This window comes from Actinia tenebrosa, unplaced genomic scaffold, assembly GCF_029948245.1.
Source record: "Actinia tenebrosa isolate PJP-AT-01 unplaced genomic scaffold, QUT_ActTen_1.0 PGA_scaffold6__47_contigs__length_16458017, whole genome shotgun sequence".
Lineage (NCBI taxonomy): Eukaryota > Metazoa > Cnidaria > Anthozoa > Actiniaria > Actiniidae > Actinia > Actinia tenebrosa.
The window spans coordinates 10115554-10142037 of record NW_028292583.1 but is presented as its reverse complement, the minus strand read 5'-3'; the positions used below and the strand labels follow the sequence as shown (position 1 = coordinate 10142037).

The window sequence follows — 26484 nt, the reverse complement described above, 5'->3', positions numbered from 1 at the left end:
CTGTATCCTATCGGAATTATTCAATTAATCTTCGTTATTTCCTTCGTTATGACTTTTGAGGAAATTTCCTTGGTTCGAAGTTAGTTTTTATTAGGCTTACGAACAACTCAATGACAACAACGTAACAGATATAGCGGTAGCTTTGTTTCGTAAACAAAGACTTCGAGGTAACTTTCGCAAGTTTAAAAATAAGTCCTCCATAATTTACGTGAAAAGCGGGCCAAAATAATGGCACATTTAATTTTACTTTCTTTATGATTAGTACTTTTCTCGGATCCCTTTTCTCGGACTCAAGCAATTTCCCGCGTGCTTGTATAACTCAAAGCGCGCTCGTTTTCTATCTCTTCAATATATAATATAATAGGATAGCGGATAGCTTTTATATAAGGCTTTGCTTTTTTAAATAACGTACGTATTTCGGTACGTATTTCGGTTTGAACTCGTATTAAAGCCCCCTCAATTGAATCGAAACACGTTTTTGGGAATCGAGACATGTCGTTAGAGATCGAGACTCGTTCTTGGAAATCGAGACACGTTTTGAAAATCGAGACTCGTTTTGAAAATCGAGACTCGAAGACCAGTATCCTTGAGAGATCCGGCCTTTGAACACTCCTCTACGCGCATAGCTCTGGCCCGGTGAAAGTGGAAGAAGACCTATTGAAATGCAGGACAAAATCATAACGACTGATAACAGCTATTTTTGATAACTGTAAAGCCATGAAAAACTTTTCTTCTCTTCTTCTCCGCTGTCATGTCTTTTCTTATCTTTTTTTTTACCAGTTTATTTTCTTTATCTTTCTTCGCCGACTCAGACATGGCTGGTTATCACCTGTTCAACAGCAAAGAGGTTTATTCACTTGTTCATTAACTTCACGTGATCTCCATCCAAAGTTCATATTCATACCATCTCAACTAGTTCCTAACTAGTTGCTTCGGTTCTTCGTTCTAAAATAACAGAAAAGCTTAAAACGCAACTAAATCGCTTCTTTTATGTTTCTATTTGAATAAAGTAAAAAGTACGTGTATCACGGAGCGAATCTTTGTTTTACTCAATGACAGTCACAGTCAACTTAGTACTGGTTGTACCGGAAACATTCGTTTCTTTTTTTATCTCAGAACATTGTGACGCAGTGGAGAAATTCCTCAATAATTAACGTGTACATAGTAAACCAGAAATTCATCGGACAAAGTTGACAAAATTTTTATTCATATCCTTAAAATTCTTCGCCGTATCTGTTGAAGAACACTTGTTTCCGGGCTCACTGACTTCTGAATGAACATTTTAGCAAGTGTAAATTATAAACTCGTCGACAAGAACTTCCCCATCTTTTCATGGAGGTTGTCCAGCGTACGTAGTTTCTTTTCCCTTTCTTTATTTCTTCCACAAGCTAATAATAGTCCCTAGTGAAAACCAAGATATGTTTGCCAAATTATAAACATTGGAAACAGGTTTCGAACTTAGGAATCTTTTAATACTCTTCAACTCCCACGACCAACATATTACCATATTCGGAAGATCCTTTCCACCACACAACTGACCCAGTCAAATCCTTATCTTCACGAAGAGCTTCCCTATTAATTTATAAATTTCAATATATAATTTAAAGGCTATGTACAAGTTTCCTTGCTTTTGATATTCGACTAATAGAACAACCTACTGAGCTCCTTTTCAAAATATTTGGAGCCATAGGCGTGCCGCGCACGTGCAATCCCGCCAAAACTTGCCGATTGCAACCCAAGCCTTTTGCTTGAAACAATACCAAGATTTCGTTTCCAAATCTTTTGAAGATAATATCCATTTTGACTGCTATTAGTACTGGTGTTTTATTGAGAAAGACAAACTGATTTACATCAAGGAATTTCTGAATCAAAAGGGAAGTTCATACTAACCCAGCTAGGACCATCATTGGAAGGTCACCGCCGTTCTCGCTTCGATGCATTGGCACGGTTACCTTTCAAGATAGCGCAAGAAATTGTAAATGGGATTGATAAATTCTAGTTTTTATATATACCTTTATCACAAACGATAACTTGTTGAGTAACTTTTACAAATACAAACTACAAATCCTAATTGTACTCTTACTAAAGCAGGTAACACTGAATGAAAATTCAAACTCAAATATACGTCTCATTTCAGTTCTGGTGCCCATTTTTGTCTTCATCTTGCTGCTTTTTTTTAAACATCGTATGACAATTTTCTGATTGATTGAGTCTGTAACCTGCACTTTTCTTTCTTTCTATAGCACCATTTTGAAGATTACATGCCACAAACGTTAAATAATCAAACATGCGCTCTTCTCACTGCTAGGTATTAATTGGAAACGAACCAAGCTTTCTGGCAAACAGTCGAGTGTAATAGTGCTCCGTTTAGCGGTTTTCTAAATTTTCTGGAATATCTACAGAAGGACTGAAAACGCTATAAGTTTGTAAGTAGTTTGCTTACAAAATCAGTGTTGATAAAAAGTACAGCTCTTTTGGTGAGACAAATTTGGGTGTTAAAATAATTAGCCATTTTTGAAGAACAACTTTAGATCAAGGCCTTTTGATGCCCGATTTTTTCTAGAATAATCAGTGAGTACGGGAGTAACGGTATAGGTGATCTATTGCTTCTCGACTATATCTATGGTTTAGCCAAATTGTTCAATATCTTTGTTGAGTAGTTTCTTCATTCTAATGAAATAATTTGTTGCCTTTTTAAATCGCCCCACTGATTTTGACCGAAAATTTTTAAAATCAGTACTCCATAAGATAATACAAAAGATACTGATTATAGCTTTAAAAACTAAGTAGAAGAACAAACATGCTATGATAGAAGATTATTTATGCGTTAATGATTGATTACGGACTTTTTTTGCAGCAGCCACTGATGAGCCTTCCGAAAAATATATACGGGGGAAAAACTGCGATGAAAATATTACAAGTTGGATTGTTGTTTCTCTTGTTGTTTCTTCGACAAACATCAGGTTTGGTATTATTTCCTAAACAGTAAGGAAGAATAAGGTTCATTGGTAGCGCCACTGTACAGATGATATTCAAAATTGAAAGAGCTAGTTTATTAAACCAGAGATTGAAAGGTTCGAGTGCGCGTTACCTGCCTCGCGTAGTTCTTCCTTGTGTTCTAATACGTCAATAATAAAAAGTCTGCAAAAAAGTAGTGTTTGGGGGGGGGGGGGTGGGGGGGGTGGGGGGGGGGGGGGGGGAGGAGGGGGAAGACTTTTAAGGTAACTCTTACTTTTCCAGGAAAGCCACCATCTCGAAGGGACAATGTGAACGCAGTTAGACAATGTGGTTCTGGATTAGGTAGGTTTTTATCACTAATTTTAAGCCACTCAGCTAGATTAGTCATACTATTTCTGAGTGACCTTTAGATTAATTTAGTTTACAACATTGAATGCTGAAAGTATTTATATACATTAATTATTCGTAATGAACGTCTTTAACACTAAAACTTTACTTGAAAGCTCCTGTATAGATAAGGTAAATAAGAAATATTTTAAAAACGGTTCTCCAGCTAAACCAGATCAGGCATGACGAAGGTTAAACGTGCTGACTTGAAACGGCTCCGCAGTTTTTATCTTATTGGGTCGTTAATCCTCACTTTTTTTACTGAAAGCCAACGCAAGATAACACATGAAACTGAAGTCTTCAGACAAAATGATATTCTGGTACCGAATCCATACTTTCAAGAGTATAAACCAGCACAAGTTGAATTCATCTTGGTATCAATCTCAAACAACAACTCGGCGTTCTGGTATGCCCGACCACGGAGACGATTCTACAAGCAAAGAATTAAGTTCTACAGTAACCACGACGCTAGTTTTCAACTGGAGCTTCGTATACTATCTTGTGGAGACATTCATCCTAACCCTGGCCACGACGACAGAAACAATAATGACAATGTAGACACAAAAAAATAAGGTGACAAATCAAACCTCGAAGTTATCAGTATTCTACTCGAATGCCAGGAGTATCGTAAACAAAATCGCAAAATTGCAACTAGAATTAGCCAAAAGCCAAGTTGACATCATAGTCCTTACTGAGACCCATCTAGACGCTTCGATAACGGACGCCGAAGTATTCGGCAACGACTATAGTGTTTATAGAAGAGACCGTCCTGGAAATGCGGGAAGACATGGCGGAGGAGTGTTGATTGCCACGAGAAATTGTATTATAACTTCTTTAAGAGAAGATTTAAATTGTCAATCAGAAATACTCTTTATTGATATAACTACCGGGAACAACAACAAGAAGTTAACCATTGGAGTGTTTTATAGACCACCAAACAGCAATCTCAAACCTTTAGAAGACCTTCAGAATTGTCTCACTAACATTTCAACTACGGATTTATTAATACTTGGTGACTTTAATCTTAGCGAGTTTGACTGGGCTACCAACCAACCTACAAAAACCTCTGAACATCACACTCTTCTCTCAGAAATAATTCATGATAACTTTTTACAACAATCAGTTGATGAACCTACTCGCGAGAAGAATATTTTAGATCTTGTACTAACTACAAATGCTGATTTGATTAAAGACCTCGAAGTCGGAGAACCCTTCTCCGACCACAATTCAATAACTTTCAAAGTGGACACCCATCCTTATCAAAACCGTGTGTCAAAAAAAGAAGTCTACGCATTTAGCAAAGCCGATTGGAATCATCTTAGAGCTCTGTTTAATAAAACACCGTGGGATTGTATTTTGGAAGACGAAGATATAAACACCAATTGGGAAACCTGGAAAGACCTTTACTTTGCAGCAGTCAACGATAGTATACCAAAATACCGTCAAAAAAGGAAAATTAGTGCACCATGGATTACCAAAGATCTAATAAAACTGTGCAGGAAAAAGAAAAACCTCTATAAAAAAGCCAAAAAATCGAACAACGAGGAACAGTGGACTGCGTACCGTAATCTAAACAACTCTTTGAAAAAGCAATGCAATTCAGCAAAATGGAACCATCTGAAAGATCTAGCAAACAAATTAAAATCCGAGAACAATTCAAAGCCATTCTGGAACTACATGAAATCAAAACGAAAAGGTACCAACGACTTAGTGTTGCTGAAAGAAGGAAGTCAAGAAGTGACAAGTGATCAAGACATAGCACAACACATGAATGAATACTTTTCATCTGTATTTACACGAGAACAATGCATCCTTCCAGAATTTGGCTTTGTTGTTACTGAAAAGTTACGCAACGTTCAATGTTCAGCTAATGAAGTGGAAAGTTATCTAAAAGAATTGAACATTCACAAGTCCCCTGGGCCCGATCAAGTACTACCGCGTATCTTGAAAGAATGTGCAAAGGAATTATCCACATCACTGTGCAAGATGTTTAACAAGTCGTTTTATTCTGGTACACTTCCATCGGACTGGAAAATTGCAAATATAACTCCAATCCACAAAAAAGGTCCAAAACACAACAAGGAAAATTACCGTCAAATCTCGTTGACATCTATCATTTGTAAAGTGGCAGAGAAAATAGTACGATCAAGAGTCATAGCCTTCTGGACAGAACATCAACTATTAAACCAAAATCAATTTGGATACTTAAAAGGCAGATCAACGGTAGGCCAACTTCTAAGTAGCTATAATGACTGGTGTTTATCAAGAAATACCTCAAAAGCGACAGATGTTATCTTTTTAGACCTGTCAAAGGCGTTTGACAGCGTTCCACATGAACGCCTACTCTTCAAGCTTAACAGGTATGGCATTGACGATCAATTACTATTGTGGTTCAGGAATTTTCTAACTAATAGAAAACAAAGAGTGCAAATACGTGGATCCTTTTCTGATTGGTCTCCAGTAACATCGGGTGTCCCGCAAGGTTCAATTCTGGGGCCGATCTTGTTTCTGTTATATGTAAATGACATTCCAAATGTAGCCACATCAAGCATCAAATTGTTTGCTGATGATACTAAGATCTATCGACGACTAACCGACGTTGGGGATGTAACAGCTCTACAGTCGGACCTTGCTTCTTTAGAAGACTGGGCGGCGGATTGGCAAGTCAAGTTTAACCCTAAAAAGTGTGAAGCCATGAGGATAACTCATAAGGGTGATAAGAATAGAACACAATATCACATATCCGACACAGCATTAAAGAACGTACATGACTACAAAGACCTTGGAGTTATAATGTCGAGCGATCTAAGTTGGTCCAAACATGTAGAAGCAATTGTACATAAAGCAAATAAAGTCCTTGGTTTAGTTAAACGTACCACGGGTAGTAGAAATAAGGAAATCTTTTCCATACTCTATAAATCACTGGTCCGTCCCATTCTGGAATATGCATGCCCAGTTTGGGCACCACACCTAGTAAAGGATATCCATGCAATTGAATCTATACAACGAAGAGCGTCACGCATCGCACTTGGTCAAAAACGACAAGAGATGGCATATGAAGACAGATGTAAGATACTCAAATGGAACTCTTTGCAACTTAGAAGGGAATTCCTCTCTCTAGTTGAGTGCTATAAGATTGTACACAAGATGAACGGTCTAGATTTCAGTGACTATTTTGAACTTTGTAAAAGTACGAAAACGAGAGCTAATCACCAATTTAAAATACAGACCAAATCTGCTAGAGTAAATTGTTACAAATATTCTTTTTTTGTGCGAATAATCAAATCTTGGAATGATCTTCCTAATAACGTAGTAAATCATACAGATGAACCCAACGTAAATAAATTTAAAACAAGACTTAAGAAACACATGAACATTTTTTGAAGTTAGTATTGTACATATATATATATATATATATATTATTAGTTCTTAAAATTATTTATTTATTTTAAATTAGGGGACTTATATAGGGCTAACCTCAATGTCTTCCTTTTCAAAATATGTAATCTGCATTTTTTTGAATAAAGTATTATTATTAACTCAACCATAGATTAATTCAACTTTTGAAAAAACTTAACTCTAGTACCAGTCTCGGATTTCACTTCCCAATATACTCCCTTCTATCTAAAACACATACAGATTTTGCAAACAAACTCGTGGCTAATGGAACTGCGTCACAGGCACCCCAAAGACACGCCTCTACAGCCGATGATGTTTTTTGTTAGATGTTAAAGTTTTTCTCCATATTGCAAATCCTTTTTAGCTTGTGGACCAGAATGTCAGAAACTTTGTCTGACACAGCATAATTATTACCGTGCTCTACATAACCTGCCTCCTGTACGATGCGACCCTGACCTGGCCGAGTCCGCGCAGGCCTGGACTGACTTGCAGGCTCAGAAAGGACAACTTAAGCGGTCTCCATGGCGAAATCTGGGTCAAGTGTCCGAGAGTATTTCGTGGAAACAGTGGGGTTGGGAAGGCATGGCGGATACGAGAGCTGCTGTTCCGAGTGCCGTCAGAAGTTGGTAAGTCATTCACAAGTCCTATTTATAGCCCAATTTATTCATTTTGTAAAAAGCTGCATACGAGCTGAATGGCATACTTGGTAGAATTTGATTGGCTGTCTGATTGATTCTAAAATTAGATACCTGCAGAGTTCATAATTCATTTTAACTATTGTTTCTATTTTTCGCTAGGTATACAGAGAAAAAAGGTGGCATGATGGATCGCACCTCGGCTCCAGTGAATTTTCAGACAATAGTCCGTCCAGATATCACTCGACTAGGGTGTGGCATACACGTGATTCCTGGGGATGGTACATATGTGACGTCACACTACGGCACAATGCCTGGAGGAAAGGCGTTGAATGATAACATTCAAATTACAGCTGCAAGAGATCCTGGTAAGAATCTCATGTGGTAGATTTTTAGACACGGGGAGCCCGCACCAACTGTTTAATATGCGAAGAACTAATGTGGCTATCTGTGGTAGATTTTAAAGTGCCTATCACCCTTCTGACAATATTGACAGTATTAATTCTACATGGGGTAAGATGTGGAAAAGCGCGGAAACATTTCATAGTTTGAGTGCGGCTTCTTGAAGTTATGTAGGTTTTCCCATGCCATATGCTAATGCTGTGACGCATGAGGAGTAATCATTTAATATACAAACCCTTACTGGCACAGATAAATTAAATTTGAAATACGTCATTGTTTTGCCCATTGCTCTTATAGAAATTATTGCAAGCTATTGTTCACATAGTAGCCGGTGTTTCGAATTACAAGGAACAACAAATAACCATAAATGCCTCCTCATACATCACCGCATTAGCATATGACATGGAAAAACCTTCATAACTTCAAGAAGCCGCACTCAAACTATGAATTTTTTTTCCAGGTTATTCGACATCTTACCCCATGTAGAATCAATAATGTAAATATTGTCAGAAGGGTGATAGGCACTTTAAAACATAGGAGCGGCTGTTAGTGTGGTGGTGAACTTGGCGAGCTAATCACGAAACTGTTCCTTATAGAGCCCGCATGTCAGATCAAGTCTGGTCAGCGTGAGAAATGTGGAAATGTCTCCAGTCCCTTCATGACTCCAGATGTTTGTCTCAGAGCCGGCTGTTGCTATGACGATGTTTTTAAGGATGAGCCCGATGTAAATTGGTACAACAGCGAAGGAAGCACATGGTGCTACAAAGGCAACCAGAATGCAGAAAAAGACCATGGTAACGATAGGTTTACTTTCGCACAAGGGACCCAGTTTGTTGGTTTATTTTAAAACAATGGACCCTTCTTAAAATTGTCTCCAACGCGAGGTCAACATGGAAATACATAAGAAATGCCACAAATTCTATTGAGAAAAAGCGTGATTACTTTTGTGTTTCCATGTTATCCTCGCATCCACGATATTTTTGAGAAGGGTCCACTGATGTGTTAACATCTTTCACCATTCCTCTCTTCGAAAGTTCAAAATAATATTTGTAACGACCTCGTTGTGTATACTTCTGGGATCGAATGGCGAGGCTAGATGCAGGCAAAACTTATGAATTGATTTCATCTTTCTTTTCCGTTGGTAGCTATGGCAACAAGCCAAGAAACCTTGGCAACTACAAGCAATCCTGTTACCCAAGTATCAAAAAATAAGTACGACAAAGGTATTTTGAAATTGAGGCTATTTTGTCGAGTAAAATGAACTACCGCTGTGAAGATTTATGTGCAATTGATAATTGAAAATACGATGTAGGATTGTAATATTTGCTTAGTAACATTTTTGTTTTGTTTGTGACCATAGCAACAAGCATGGGAAATGCAGTGGATACAACAAACAGCTCAGTTCCTCTAGAAAAGAATTATCAATGTACTGAATACAAGGGTTTATTTGAATCCAAAGTTCATTTGTAGAAACAATCTGTATCATAATTGGCTAACTTTATTTTTTGGTTTGTCACTATAGCAACGAGCATGGAATCTACGACAGTGGCTCCGACAAACACACCAGCTATTCAAGAAACGCTTAATGATGGCGGTACTGTATACTTGTTCTAATGGTTGCCCCTATAGATTGAGACAAACAAACGACCAAAAGAAACAGACAGACAGACAGACAGATACGTCTTTGACTGTCTAAATGATATACTGCACGATAGACTTGCAGTTAGCCCTATACACGTTTCTAGGGATATTTTTCATGTCATATTATTATAATTTCTCATAATTCTAATAAATGGCCGTTTTGCTTGGAAATACCCTTTGCAGATGTGCCACCAACAGGGTTTTTCAAGGATTGTGTGGACCAACATAACAAACTCAGAGCCAAACACGGAGTTCCTCCCCTCAAATGGTCCGATAAGCTCGCTACCAATGCCTTGAAAACAGCCAAAATGAACGCCAAGATAGGAAATATGAAACACGACCCTAACAAAGGAGACGAAGGCGAAAATATCAAATACTTTGGTCCACCACAGCCCCAATGTGAAGGTCCTAAAGTAGGCAACTGCTTCCAGTGTCGAGAAGTCATCAACGATTGGTACAACGAAATCAATAATTATGACTTTGCCGGAGCAAAGAGCAAGAACGGAGGAATCGTACTTCACTTCACTCAAGTTGTTTGGGCTAGATCAACACGCGTGGGGTTAGCAACCGCAATTGGTCATAATAATATATACATCGTAGCGAGGTACTGGATAGGGGGAAATACAGGTGGAGTAGAGGGATTTATCAAGAATGTTCCACCACTAAAGGGTCCAGGCTCTACTCTTGCACCAAATCGGCCAACACCAGAAAGTATAGAAGGAACGACTACTGTAGCTACACCGGCCCCTGCAATGACTGGTCCGTCTGGTAAGGGAACTACAAGTGAGAACACTGCTTCTGTTGCCCCTACTACATCTTCATTGAAGTCAGGCCCCAACAGCAAATTAGGTATAAAGACCGACTATAGATTTTATAAGTATTTTTGATGTAGTATATCATGGTTTCGAAGGCGGATGTTTATCGGATTTTAAGTCATGTGGTTGAATTCCAAGAATATTTTCCAAGATAAAAATCACATACAATTGCTTTGAGATTAACATATACTACCATCAAACACCGCACGGCAGTGGAATGTGTTTGCATGCCCATGAAATGTATTCTCTGTAATCCGTCTTTTTTAACGACGGTCTTACTCTCTAATGAAGATATTTATTTGTAGAGCGAGTGTCGTCTACAGAAGATAGTAATATATTGATTGCCCTTAACAGTACTTAATCCTTCTATCCTACTATTGCTAGTGATTGATTGTAGAAACAACTATGGTAGTTCCTGCTACTATTTCAACAAACAAGGAACCAAGTGGACGGAAAACAGAGAAGAGTGTAAGAAGAAAGGAGGAGATTTGGTCTCTATAGAAACAGAAGGCGAGTGGAGATTCCTCAAGAACAAGATTCAAGGACTTAGCAATCAATTCCACGATGAGTGGCACATTGGTCTGATGAAGGACGGTTCGACATGGAAATGGGTGAATGATGCTCCTCTGACAATCACTCACTGGCAAAGAGGACAGCCATCTGGGGATGGACCTTACGTTGTGATGGCCAAAAACTATCCTCCAGGGACCCAAGGGGGATTTAACGATCTACTTGATTGGATCCCCAGGGGATACATCTGTGAGAGAAATAAAGGTACATATATTCCCTGCTAAAGCAGAAAGAAGTTTTGGATGTGTCCCATATAGTTCAAAGTCTTTGTAAGACTTTTTACATAGAATCCCAAATAAATGCGTCTTTTTTACTTGCAGGACCTGTTCCATGGACACCACAACCACCTACTGGTGCAGTAACCCCTACTGCTCAGGCTGCTACTACGGCTAGCGCTACAACTACGTCTAGTGGTGAAGAAAAAGCAACAGGTAAAATGAAATATGAAATGCAAAACGAAATGGCGTCCTAAAATCACTCGACCTTTCTCCTAGTCAATCCTCAAAGTCTGAACGATCGAGTGCCCACCATTTTGCCGTTAAAAATGCAGGGAGAGTGTCATGCATAAAGTTATATCATGAAATGAGCTCTTTTTTGATTTGCAGGCGAGCCAACAGGATTTTTCAAGGATTGTCTGGACCAACACAATAAACTCAGGGCCAAACACGGTGTTCCTCCCCTCAAATGGTCCAAGAAACTCGCTGATAACGCCCTGAGAGTAGCTAAAATGAATGCTGATCTTGGCAGAATGAAACACGATCCCAACAATAATAATGAAGGCGAGAACATAGCATATTTTGGCCCACCACAGCCCAAGTGTGAAGGTCCCAAAGTAGGCAACTGCTTCCAGTGTCGAGAGGTGGTTGACGACTGGTACAGCGAAATCAAAGATTACGACTTTGCTGCAGGAAAAAGCAGAAACGGAGGAGTTGTACTTCACTTCACTCAAGTTGTTTGGCGTAAAACGACTGAGATGGGAATGGCAACAGCAGTTGGAAACAACAAAGTGTTTAGTGTTGCGAGGTACTCAGAGAAGGGCAACATGTTACCAGAAGAAAACTTTGTCAAGAATGTACCACCATTAATCTGAAAGCTGTATAGCTGAAAGCTATTAAATAGATATTCTGTTGTTATCTGTGTATTTCCTTGATTGTATCCAATAGCAAAATAAATACATAAAAAAGTATTACAAGAGCACGAATATTAATTTGACAAGTTCATTACAGTGGAAGGAGGATGGAAAATTAAACTACTTTAGTTTCGTGCTTGCTCTTCTCACTATAGCAATGTTTATTTTATTCAACAGTAAATCAATAACTAGAGTGAGAGAATTAACTACCCTCCTACGCTGCTAAATCACATTTATTTACTCATGCGTTTTGTTTACAAATACTTGTTATTGAACGGGTAGTTGTCATGTTCGAAGCAATGACTGCGACGGTATCTGGACCGACAAAAGGCTAAAAATCTAATGAACTTTTGAAGTGAAAATTTCGAATTCTTGCGGAATAAAAACACACGCGCGACAAAGACAAAATTCCTTTCTAATCTTTAACTGCGCCGTTACTTGTGCTCGAAACCTGTGAATATCATATAAGACATGACCGAAGAGTTTTCGTATTAAAAAATTATTTATAAAAGGAAAGAGATCTACCAATTCCATTTTTTGTGTGATTTAAATGCTCACTTTTTTCTAACAAAAAGGGGCATTGTCAAACCCCTTTTGGTGTCCCGCTGTCAAATAAACATGTCCATGAAATTAAAAAAGGACGTTTTGACAACCGCTTAAAAAACAGTAGCTGTTCAATGTCGTAAGTATTTGACTAGCTTGGCTTTTATACCTGTAACAATTTCTTTATTGGTGCCGGTCAAAAACGTTAATTATTAACAGTATATTGCTTAGTTTATTGGTATCCTACGTAATAAAATTTCACTTTTTTAGAAGCTAAAAACATCAACAAGAACGAAAAAAACCCCCAGAATATTGATTTTGTAAGTATCTAATAAGTACCAGTACTGATAGTTGAAACATGGCGACACTTGACATATTGATTTTGATCAGTGCACTTGACTAAAGTTTTACATTTGACCCAATCCTTAGCTTTACCCTGAATACGTTACTGTGTTATCACTTAAGAGACTAAACAACTTATTCTTGGTTTTATTTATTTTCAAAATAATATTATTTCTATTATTTTTTCATTTCTTCTTCTTTATTTATGTCCCCATTTATATTTATATATCTTCTGTGAACACATTCCCGTGGATTTATATTGCTATTCAATTTGTTCTTGTGGCGGGTGGATTGAACCAAAAGGACAAGCACCATTCAAGGGATACCGTTTATCTTACTACTTTATTATAAATTATATTGATTTTTATAAAATGCTATCTTTTAAGAAAAAATAATGATAAATAGGCTACTGCTTCTACGTTTCTATTTGTGTTTTGCGCTTTTTCTTCTCGAGGAAAGATCTTTTCTTTACCGTTTTTTATTTCGATATTTTTGAAACTTGCCTGACTTTCAACTCAGGGTCGTGTCTGAGTTTGTTACCTTTAATACTTTCTTCTGAGTTTTTGTCGGAGTCTTTTTATGGTTTTCCTCCCATACCAAAAATCAACATTTCTAAAGTTCCAACTATAACTAGTAAATCAAGAACTACTTAGTCTTCTTATTTGATTTCTTCGTATTATTGTTTAATATTTTATTATTTAGACGATAGAAATCATAGAAGTGATAGAACACAAAATCCTGCCATGTTAAACTGTATTCCCTATACTTTAAAATACTTCGTTCACTGAACAGATGACAAGCTACAAAACCAGTCAAAAGAAAAGCACGCAATGAAAATACTACAGGTTGGAATACTGGTTGTTTTTCTTACTCTACGCAGGATATCAGGTTAGCTTCAGGTTTGATACAGTTTCTATGATATTTAATTTAATGAAGTTCTAATGAATTTGAACTTAATTCAGTAATATAATTAGATTGATAAGAAAAAGCAGAAAATTAATAGAAAAGATTGAGTACCCGAGGAGCTATTCGCAACGAATGTTGGATGTAGTCGTAAATTCCAGCATCCCATGACGAGCAACATCAGCTAGAGCTCAAATGAAGCATAATTTGATGATAGGCAAGTGCAGGCACGTGATCACTAAATGGCCAATAACAACATTTTAAAATCTTGACATGTGACTATTGTTGTTAAAAAATATTATTACAGGAAGACCATCATGGAGAGATGTAGGACGATGCGGTTCTGGTTTAGGTTAGTTTTTGAAAGTTATATATGTATTTTTCTTATTTCAATAACTGGTGTTTAAATCCCATCATGAAGTCCTTTTCTACAATGTTATTTCGTTTCTTCTGAGGTTAATTATATTACTTTCAGCTTGCGGACCAGAATGTCAGAAACTTGTCTGACACAGCATAATTATTATCGTGCTCTACATAACCTGCCTCCTATACAATGCGACTCTGACCTGGCTGAGTCAGCGCAGGCCTGGACTGACTTGCAGGCTCAGAATAGTCACCTTAAGCGGTCTCCATGGCGAAATCTGGGTCAAGTGGCCGAGAGCATTTCGTGGAAACAGTGGGGTTGGGAAGGAATGGCGGATACGAGAGCTGCTGTTCCGAGTGCCGTCAGAAGTTGGTAAGAATTAATATTCAAGTGAATATCTTGCAAAGGAAAGTTCTTGGTATTATATTTTGACAAATCTAATGCTTTATATTATGCAAGGTACTCAGAGAAAAAAGGAAGCATCGTGAATCGTACTGCAACGCCCGAGCACTATAAGACAATAGTCCGTCCAGATATCACTCGACTAGGGTGTGGCATACACGTGATTCCTGGTGATGGTACATATGTGACGTCACACTACGGCACAATGCCTGGAGGAAATGTGTTGAATGATGAAATCCAAATCCCAACTGCAAAAGCTCCTGGTAAGAATTCACATCTTCACAACGTTTCCCTCCCCACGAACGTCTGCTTAATACTTGAGCAGAACATTCCTTTCTAAAAATTGACCAATCAGCATGAACCTTTTACTGTGCGGACACACTAACCGGGACCAATAGAATAAAACTGACCAATCAGATAACAGTAACCTGAGAGATTGAACTGATAACAGCGGCGTTAGCCAATCAGATGATCACGTTCTCACGCTCTTATTCATCGATGCGCTATCTGATTGGCTGGTTAAGAAAATCAAACTAAATGTTGCAATGTGATTGGTTAATGGTACTAGTTTATCAAAGTGTCAGTCCAGGTTGGATAATCCGCACAGTACCACCTCTCGAAGTGAAATCTTAGATTTTGTCCCCAAATATCTCCAAAACTAAAAGCCAAATCACAGAAATGAATGGACCGTCTGTCTGCATGTATGTTAAAAAACATATTTGTGTATAAAAATTGCCACTGCAGACCCCCAGTATCGAGCATTTGAACAGGTCTCTGAGGGGGAGGGGGTATGTACCGGTACCCACCACCTTAATTCATAAAATCGGGTCCCTATTTTGGACCGATTGTTTTGATTTCGCCTTTAAGGTGGCTCGCGCCTATTTCACAGGGAGATAAGACTACTAATCTAATCATATGTTTTGTGTAGGAAATCGCACGATCTCGAGTACGATTCGGAATTTATAGGTACGAGTGATGTTTTGAAAGTTTTCAAAATTGGAAGAGTCTTTAGGCGAGTATCTATAAATTCTGAGCTGTACGAGAAGATCATGCGATTTATTGTTTATGATACACTCAACAAAATTGATCAACTTAATTGGGACTCTACAGAGTACAATTTGGGATTTAATTGTACTCCTCTTGTCCTATCAGAAACGAGTAATATTTTGTTGAGTGTTATAAATCGAGGAAACGTTTTCCGATTTCCGCGAATTTTTGCGACGTGATAAAAGGATGTTTGAACGTTATATTTAAGGAGAATGGATATTGAAAAGTTTGAACGATTCAGTGAAATAAGCAATTTTCTAAACGAGGTCATAACATAACAAATCTTTGCTTAAAATCTTCACATCGCCGGATAAAGACTAGCAGTTGGAGCAGTAGCAGTCGAAACGTCGCGGTCCACTAACTGCCACAATTGTAAGGCAAATAAGCCTGAAGCGAGATGACGTTTTACCCCCGTCTCTAGACTATAATCCTTTTCACACTGCTTTTGTTCTTTAATTATAACTATTGTTCATGTATTCTCTAAGGAATCAAAAATTTTAATATGAAAGAATTTTAAAAACTATTATGGTATAGAGTCGGGGGTAAAACGTCATCTCGCTTCAGGCTTATTGAATAAGTCTAATCTTTGTTTTAAAATCTTTCCCTCTCCTCAAAGATAAGGGAAAAAAAATTTTTTTTCGTTTTCAGTAAACTACTAAAGTGTTTTAGTTTACATTCATTACAGCTGATACGATTGAATCCTTGCCGGGAAGTCGTTTGTTAAGTATCGACTACATTGTGTAGCACAAACTGATATAGTACGTACAATAGAGTCAGCTATCAAGACGAATACTTTTTCATTACTCTAATCTTTTATGTAAGAACAAACCTGGACATCCAAAGAAGCTCGAGCAAAAGAACCAAGAAGGATGAAGCCGCCTAGCAATAGAAAACATGTAGCGGAGTGAAGCGGTTTATCTTGCGTGCAAAATTAAAATACAAACTTTCAGTACTGACCTTCCATTGGGCTTATTATAGATTTTATATGAATTTATTTTGGACAACGGCAAAGACCAATCCCTACAACAGAGACTTACCAAATTTCAGCGAATACCTAGAACACTGTCAAGAAATGACCGACCAAATATCACTACTCCACATGGCGAACCAGACTCATGGTAAAACCAAGTGCATGCACGAGTTTGATGCTCCACCACATTCACACCTCGGCAAGCATATTTGAATACCTCAAGGGACAGATTGCCTCTTTTGCATAGGAGGTGTTAAAAATGAGATTCTTGATAGGATAAATCACCGACAAGGAAATTATTTTATGGCGCAAACGTATTTTGTGTTATCTATATTATACAGCAGGAGCTTTTTGATTAATTTCAAAGCACTTGCAAGGGAGTGCAAGGGCGTTCTTTATATTATATACGAAAATTTTTGTTCTTGTAGAACCTGCATGTCAGATTAAGTCTGGTCAGCGTGAGAAATGTGGAAATGTCTCCAGTCCCTTCATGACTCCAGATGTTTGTCTCAAAGCTGGCTGTTGCTATGACGATGTTTTTATGGATGAGCCCGATGTAAATTGGTACAGCAGCGAAGGAAGCACATGGTGCTACAAAGGCAAAAAACAAGGTAATGATATACATCTATTTCAAGAAACGCTGTTGGTTACAAATGTGATTATTTTCGCATTTTTAACGAGTAAGAAATTATAAAAGCACAAAATTCCGTATAGTCTCAGACTGCCCACCAGGTCTCTGACCGACAACGTTTTTTGAAATAGGTGTAACCGAAAGTCGACTATTAGCTGATGCTATGTAAACTTACTCTTTTAGATCTACAAACAGTTTAAAAATTGGTCTGCTTATAACCTGTTATTTTTAATCTTGTTTTCTAACCTTCCATAGATACAGGAAAACAAACAATCAAGACTAAAGATCTTGAGACACAAAACGTGGATAATAATGGTGAGATTCCTTGATTGTGTTGAGCTGTTTCAATCTAACAATCTAGTTTTATATATTCAGAATTTTGAAGTTGTCATTTCCAAATTTCCTCAGAGACCAGCGTAAATACTTCAATGGCGAAGACAAATAATCTTGAAAGTCAAAACTCACTGGACGATAATGGTAATTAACGATTGCATTTGTTTTTATGATTAATGATATAAAAACGCGAAGGGAAGGGCTTGCTTATAGTAGAATTCTTAATGAATGTACTAACAATACTACTACAACAATGCAATGCTATGGCCTTAGAGTATTCAAAATTAGTGGGAACTTTAGATCTTTGGGAGAACGTCTGCGTATTCACTTATGAGAACCGAACAAGAAGCACGTAGATACTCTAATAGTTAAGGTTGGCAAGGACTAAATATATATTTTTCAATTTTTTGGTATTCCTTGTAGGTGAACCAAAAGGATTTTTCAAGGATTGTCTGGACCAACACAACAAACTCAGGGCCAAACACGGTGTTCCTCCCCTCAAATGGTCCAAGAAACTCGCTGATAACGCCCTGAGAGTAGCTAAAATGAATGCTGATCTTGGCAGAATGAAACACGATCCCAAAAATAATAATGAAGGCGAGAACTTAGCATATTTTGGCCCACCACAGCCCAAGTGTGAAGGTCCCAAAGTAGGCAACTGCTTCCAGTGTCGAGAGGTGGTTGACGACTGGTACAGCGAAATCAAAGATTACGACTTTGCTGCTGGGAAAAGCAGAAACGGAGGAGTCGTACTTCACTTCACTCTAATTGTTTGGCGTAAAACGACTGAGATGGGCATGGCAACAGCAGTTGGGAACAACAAAGTGTTTAGTGTTGCGAGGTACTCAGAGAAGGGCAACATGTTACCAGAAGAAAACTTTGTCAAGAATGTACCACCCTTGGGCTCTGGCCCCTTGCCGACATCCCAGCCGGAAAGTACTGTGTCAAAGACTGGTTCTGTTTCACCTACAGGAACGACAAGTGCTGGTGCTTCCGGTTCTACACCGACGTTTGGTTCATCTACTAGCAGTATAACTACTGGAGGTAACTGTGGTAGAAAAAATGAACATCAGTTTGTGTCTTGATACTATTTCATTTCACGTTTTCGCTACGTATTAGAATAAGCAATTAGCAATCTTTAAACCAAAATGTGGAAACAATTTTACATATTATACGTATTATACTTAACTCGTTTATTAGGTGCTGGTGGCGATTGCTATGGAAACTCCTGCTATTCTTTTAACGGAGAGGGAAAAACGTGGAAAGAAAACAGGGAAGAGTGTAAGAAGAAAGGAGGAGATTTAGTCTCTATGGAGACGGATGGCGAATGGACATTTCTCAAGGACAAGATTCAAGGACTTAGCAATCAGTTGCGCAATGAGTGGCATATTGGTCTGAAAAAGGACGGTTCGACATGGAAATGGGTGAATGATGCTCCTCTGACAATCACTCACTGGCAAAGAGGAGAGCCATCTGGGGATGGACCTTACGTTGTGATGGCCAAAGATTACCCTCCAGGGACCCAAGGGCAATTCAATGATCTTGCTGATTACGTCCCTAGTGGATTCATCTGTGAGACAACAAAAGGTGCATATTCTTACTTATGTCACATTTTAACAACGTTTAGTGGTTTTTATCACTCAAGATCATGGAACACCTGATTACATAGAGAATCCACATGAATCATGTTTTTTTATTCATTGCGTAGAGGCAAACACATCGCCAACAAGTGGTGGTACTCCACCAACACCACAGCCACCTACTAATGCAATATCTTCCGCTGCCACTTCCTCTGCTACTACTCCTGCTACGACTGCTGCAACTAATGGTGCTACTGGACCGACGTCAAGCTCACCTACCACCGATATGGAAGCTGAAGGTAACGGAGAAGTTAATTAGCGCTTTTAAGTCAGCTTTATGATGGACAGAAGTACGCTGCTTTGCAAAATGTCTCAAAACTTTAAAAAATAATATCAAACTAAAAGGATAATGCTTTCCAAAAGTCTTCGCTAATCGACGAGAAAAAAGGACAAAAGGTATATCATACCAATGCGCAAGTGATTAAGCATCCCCAGAAAACATGGCAGGTTTGGCACATGCCAAAGAGTGCAATTGTCACTTGTTCATATTTTCCATTCCATTTTACAGTTACATTCAGTGAACACATGCACGAATAATAGTTCCTAGCTGAGGCTGGAGTTGCCGCGCATGATAAACTGTAGTTTTGCTATGCGCGCTATTATTCGTGGTCATTGAATGGAACAGTAAAATGGAATATTCAAATTCCTAACTCTGTAAACAGACCTGACGTTTTTTCATGAGGGAAGCTGTAATAGTAATGTTTGTCCATTTGTCTATTTGTTCAGTTTCTTGATTGATTCATTTATTCAGCAGGTAACGACTGCTTTGGTAGTTCTTGCTATTCCTTTAACGGAGAAGGACAAAAGTGGACTGAGAACAGGGAAGAGTGTAAGAAGAAAGGAGGAGATTTAGTCTCTATGGAAACAGATGGCGAATGGAAATTTCTCAAGGACAAGATTCAAGGACTTAGCAATCAGTTGCGCAATGAGTGGCACATTGGTCTGAAAAAGGACGGTTCGACATGGAAATGGGTGAATGATGCTCCTCTGACAATCACTCACTGGCAAAGAGGAGAGCCATCTGGGGATGGACCTTACGTTGTGATGGCCAAAGATTACCCTCCAGGGACCCAAGGGCAATTCAATGATCTTGCTGATTACGTCCCTAGTGGATACATCTGTGAGACCACAAAAGGTATATATTGCTATTGCTAAATATCAACGAATCTTAGTCCTGGAAAACTTGGTTAGCTTGTATATGAATTTAAAGGAAAGAATTTATATTACTTGCGCAGGGGCAAGCACATCGCCAACAGTACCTAGTGGAGCTATCACACCAACACCACAGCCACCTTCTAGTGGAGTAACCTCTGCTACTACCGCTGCTACTGCTGGTGCTACAACCTCTGCTACAACCGCTGCTGTTACTGGCGCTTCCACTGGTGTTGGTGCGACTTCGTCAGGTACGATGATATATTTATACTCTCAAACAAAAATTTATTCATTTATTGAAACCTCCGTCGTTTCAAGTACCAAGCCATTAGCCGGCAATTATAGATAGAGCGAGAGTGGTTAATGTGATATGGCGATGTTTGAAGAGTGAGCTGATAGCCGACCAGTTTACTTAGTTAGCTGAGCTTTGTGTGCTGTATGGGAGTTTTTATTCCCCACGATCTTTCAGACCTTCGTAATGGCTCTGCTAGTGACCCCCTAAAAAATATGATTGATATCTTTCTTTTCCTGCAGCTGAGCCAAAAGGATTTTTCAAGGATTGTCTTGACCAACACAATAAACTCAGGGCCAAACACGGTGTTCCTCCCCTCAAATGGTCCAAGAAACTCGCTGATAACGCCCTAAGAGTAGCCAAAATGAATGCTGATCTTGGCAGAATGAAACACGATCCCAAAAATAATAATGAAGGCGAGAACTTAGCATATTTTGGCCCACCACAGCCCAAGTGTGAAGGTCCCAAAGTAGGCAACTGCTTCCAGTGTCGAGAGGTGGTTGACGACTGGTACAGCGAAATCAAAGATTACGACTTTGCTGCAGGAAAAAGCAGAAACGGAGGAGTTGTACTTCACTTCACTCAAGTTGTTTGGCGTAAAACGACTGAGATGGGCATGGCAACAGCAGTTGGAAACAACAAAGTGTTTAGTGTTGCGAGGTACTCAGAGAAGGGCAACATGTTACCAGAAGAAAACTTTGTCAAGAATGTACCACCATTAGTATAAGAGTTGTTTAGCGTCGAGAAAGCTGTTAAACAGAGTATCTTACTACCACGTAGTTCTTTGTTTGTTTGAAAGTTGCTTTGCGTTAAGAAAGCGACACAGCAATGTATAAACAAGAATCAGGGTCCTCGTGATCATTGCGCATATTTTGAATGTTGGTTTACCTGTTATAATCTATGTACTGAAAGCATCGATACCTCTCGCATCAATTGTTTGACTTCTTAGAAAACAAATAAAAAAGTATTGGATTTTCACAAAAGAAACTTTCAGTTCCAAGCGTTTGTGTTTGATTCTCACTTTTTGATTGAAAAACTCCATGTTTTTTTGCACGTCAACCATGCGACCTTTCTTCCTTCCGTCCAATCCTCCTTCCTTCCCTTATGATGTTAAGAATGGCCCTGAAAATTGTATTTTTTAGTTTCCCATTTGATGTAATTTGTCTTCAAAATCGGTCATTTTGGGGGCTCAGTTGTCCTTTAAGATAACGACACCGACCGTAAGTATGGTTTTAGTACAATGGTCTATTGGTTTGGAATAATACTTATTGATGGTTCCATAAAGCTCTCTTGTCATAAGAGAGGTTTATGGAACTATATGCATTGTCTTGTTTTGAACTATTATTATATTGTATGCAATAATGTAACTTGTAATTCATGTAGTGTTTATTTACTTTGTAATTATATTTATTTTATACAGGACTCTATTTAAACTAGCCTGTGCTATATTAGATATTCCTGTTAAAATATTGAATAAAATAAAATGAATAAACCGGGCTCGGTTCCCTTACTCCGGTTCGTCCCCGATTCAGACATACGATATTCAATAGAATGGGTCCTGCCCTACTTCCCTGTCGCGACTGTTGTCTCGACCAGGACGTAGCAATGAAAAGAGTGGTAATATTTTCTATGGTTTTGGCTCCCATGTAGTGATCTAGTACAAGGGGTGTATACTTCACGTTAAAGGTATCCTGCCCCCGCCTCTCCATATAACATTTTTGACAACCATGAAAAGATATCTTAATTATCATAAAGAACATTACAATTCAACGATTTTCATATTATGGCCCATAAATTAAATGGAACCAATTCTTGATTGGCAATCAATCCCAAGAAAGCACAATAGCAAAAGGGATGTCCGACATGTTGGAAGATATAACAAAGAATTCATTGAAAAATCTTTTGTCAAATTCTTCCAACATGGCGGCTATGACATCTATTGCAAACGAAGAATAGAGTTATCGAAAAGATTTGAATTATGAATAACAGAGTAGTTCCATATATTTGTTTAGCTCGGCTCTTTTACCTGTAACAATCCCTTTTGGTGCTGGTGACGTACGTTAATTATTAATCGTATATTGGTGAGCTTAAGCAAAATAGTATCAAAATTTACTTTTTTAGAAGCTAAAAACAACAATCGCAACAAAAGCCTACAGATTTTGTAAGTGAGTATTTGATAAGTACTGAATGCCAAAATGATTGACTCTATGACAGGTGTCGATTCTGATCACCGCTCTTGACTAAACCTTCACATTTGACTTCCTAACCTGGGCACAGCTTAACCCTAAATAAGTTACGATGTTATAACTATGAAGACTATACAATTTTTGTTTTTGATATATTGCTTATATAATAATATAAACATTTAAGGAATATTATTTTTTCTTCGTGTTTCTACAAGAATTTGGTTGCCTGAAAGATTTGAATTTACTATTTATTGTTGTGCTCGACGGTAAAAAAATAGGACAAGCACCATTCAAGTGGATACTCTTATCCTACTACTTCACTGTAAACTGTTTCTACAATGATGTTACGTTTTTATCACGTGTTGTCTAATTTTCCAATCTGTTATCTTTTCTCATCTTCTCGTTTTTACCGGGGAAGTTCAGGTTTTTTTTCAGGTTCCCGTTTAGGATTTGAGTTCTTTTCTTCCTGAATATCAACGTTGCGTTTCAATTGCGTTTGGTAAATGAAAAGTCAAGAGGCACTTTGTTTGTTATTTGTTATTTAGATGTAATAAGAAATAGGTAATCTAAAAATACCATGTAATTCTGTATCTTCCATACTTAAAAGTGTGTAATATAGATCAACAATCATCAAGGACAAGCTACAGCACCAGTCAAAAGCAAGCTATGAAGATAGTACAGTTTGGGATACTGGTCGTTTGTCTTTCTTTTCGACGGATATCAGGTTAGCTTCAGGTTTGATATTATTAATGGTTTCTATTTAGTTTAATGTATTATTAATCTTGGTTTCTTGTCCTAACCATGTACTTTTGTTTCATACAAAATGACTCGGAATACGAATAGGAAGACCATCATGGACAGATGTTGGACGATGCGGTTCTGGTTTAGGTGGGTTGTTTCATTCCCGCATTTTTGGCTGAAATTCCTTTATGAAATTTTTCGCTCTGTCGTTAAAATCCAAGTGTATTTTGTTATTTTCATTGATTTCAGCTTGTGGACCAGAATGTCAGAAACTTTGTATGACACAGCATAATTATTATCGTGCTCTCCATAACCTGCCTCCTGTACGATGCGATCCTAACCTGGCCGAGTCCGCACAGGCCTGGACTGACTTGCAGGCTCAGAAAGGACAACTTAAGCGGTCTCCATGGCGAAATCTGGGTCAAGTGGCCGAGAGTATTTCGTGGAAACAGTGGGGTTGGGAAGGAATGGCGGATACAAGAGCTGCGGTACCGAGTGCCGTCAGAAGTTGGTAAGAACATTAAGTGTATGTCTTGCAATGCGTTAATTTGAAAAAGTCCTTAGTATTTTGACAAAACTCTACACTCCATATTATGCAAGGTACTCGGAGATAAAGGGAAGCATTGTGAATCGTACTGCAACGCCCGAGAACCATAAGACAATAGTCCGTCCAGATATCACTCGACTAGGGTGTGGCATACACGTGATTCCTGGTGATGGTACATATGTGACGTCACACTACGGCACAATGCCTGGAGGAAATGTGTTGAATGATGACATTCAGATTACAGCTGCAAGGCATCCTGGTAAGAATTCTCATGTGGCTACCTGTTTTATATTTTGAGACACAGGGAGCCCGTTTGATATGCTGTTTGATATGGAGGAAGAAGTAATCACGAATTTCTTCCTTATAGAGCCCGCGTGTCAGATCAAGTCTGGTCAGCGCAAGAAATGTGGAAATGTCTCCAGTCCCTTCATGACTCCAGATGTTTGTCTACAAGCCGGCTGTTGCTATGACGATATTTTTAGGGATGAGCCCGATGTAAATTGGTACAGCAGCGAAGGAAGCACATGGTGCTACAAAGGCAAAAAATATGGTAATGCAACAGCAGGATTGCAATCATTATATTTGGACTTATTTATTTTATATTCCAAATAATGTCCAATGAGTTCAAGATTCATTGACCAAAACAGTCAAAGGATCAAACTTTTCTTCTTTTCTAACTTTCCACAGATACAGGTCAAAAAAATCCCAAGAGTAACGATCTGGATAAACAAAACTTAGATAATAATGGTAAGCTGCCAAGCCGACGTTTCTTAGTGGCATTAGAATCTTACTTTTTATGGCTAAATTTATCTTTTATATAAATTTGATTTCATTTATTTCCAAATTTCCTCAGAGACTAGCGTTAATACTTCAATGGAGAAGATAAAGAATCTTGAAAATCAGAACTCACTGGATGATAATGGTAAAATACTCGATTATTACCCCCCCCCCCCCCCCTGTAAGTTGATATATGAAGTACGTAAAAGTGGTTGTACCGCCAACATAAAGCCTTATTATCAAAAATGCAAATCTATATGACACAGTCAGGTTCCTCTCTGATTTTGGGAGCTACAGAATTTATAGGCTAATAAATAATAACTGGATTGTTTAATCAACTTCGCATCGTAAAAGTAGTGAAGCAGATTCGGCGTATCCAATTTACAGCGCAAATTCGAGCCATTATTACGGAACTCATACATGCAGCTGAAAACGACAAACAGAATTATCTTGTTCTTGCAACATCATTTATTTTAATCTTGTGTGGGAACTGAGCTCCCACGAATTTTCACCAACAGCAAAACTGTTTCGTCAATAAACGAAATATGACAAGCTACGGTTTCAGAACTTTATTCTCTTCTGACGTACATGAAGCTAGAAGCTAGAATCTAGTTGCTAGTTGGATATGCGAGTTGTTCGAAATCTAAAAGCGAAGCAAAAATAAAGCAAAAATAAAGGCGTTGATCATATCTAGAAGAATATATTCAAAGTTGAAGCGATCTGACTTACCCGGTAGCTTGCTCTGAAACACGACGAACTGAATTTAAATTAGCGTCACTTACTTATATACTAATGCAACTTAATCCGAGGCAAGCTACTCGTGCGTGCGTGCAAAAAGGAATCTATTACTGCATTCTATCATGCTTTTCGCGCATAACGAAACAAAAACGAACTAGAAAATTTTTAAGTTTCTTACTTGTTTCTTGATTCATTTTTCATCAGTTGCTGGTGGAGATTGCTACGGCAGTTCTTGCTATTCCTTTAATGGAGAAGGCAAAACGTGGAAAGAAAACAGGGAAGAGTGTAAGAAGAAAGGAGGAGATTTAGTCTCTATGGAAACAGATGGCGAATGGAAATTTCTCAAAGACAAGATTCAAGGACTTAGCAATCAGTTGCGCAATGAGTGGCATATTGGTCTGAAAAAGGACGGTTCGACATGGAAATGGGTGAATGATGCTCCTCTGACAATTACTCACTGGCAAAGAGGACAGCCATCTGGGGATGGACCTTACTCTGTGATGGCCAAAAACTACCCTCCAGGAACTCATGGGGAATTTAACGATCTACCTGATTGGATCCCCAGTGGATACATCTGTGAGACCACAAAAGGTATATATTCTGAGTGAGAAAATCTCAACGGATTTTGTACATGTCACCATGAGGTGATGCTCGGACTCACCCTTATGCAAAAATTTAACCTATTGTAATATTATCTTAATCTTTGATTTTATAATAAACTCAGATAAAAATCTATAAGGTCATTTATAGTTTTGTTTAGGACAAGGGATAATTCATCAGATAAAACCCTTAGTTTTTCCAACATTTATATTTTCGTGAATATTATAATCATAGATTCACCTTATTCCCCTTGGCCAATAATAGCTTAATAATAATTCACAATAGATCTTTGATTGACAGTTGTTCGTAACTCATTATAAATATAGCCAACTATATGGCT

The 26484-nt window shown here is 38.2% G+C and overlaps 1 protein-coding gene across 1 annotated transcript; it reads left to right on the top strand.

Moving 5' to 3' along the window:
• Positions 1-2272: 2272 nt before the first annotated feature.
• On the top strand, positions 2273-21860 carry LOC116291892 (uncharacterized). Its single transcript, XM_089039369.1, is given in 27 exon segments — positions 2273-2426; positions 2858-2963; positions 3241-3300; positions 7109-7370; positions 7542-7747; positions 8378-8575; positions 8927-9004; positions 9142-9207; positions 9304-9375; positions 9606-10271; positions 10622-11011; positions 11128-11238; positions 11413-11895; positions 13614-13709; positions 14032-14076; positions 14200-14217; positions 14220-14460; positions 14548-14753; positions 16936-17118; positions 17394-17453; positions 17547-17615; positions 17895-18515; positions 18672-19058; positions 19180-19350; positions 19863-20246; positions 20347-20514; positions 20798-21860. Coding segments are annotated over 26 exon segments (5823 nt in total). The 5' UTR covers positions 2273-2426; positions 2858-2866; the 3' UTR covers positions 21283-21860.
• The last annotated feature ends 4624 nt before the right edge of the window (positions 21861-26484 follow it).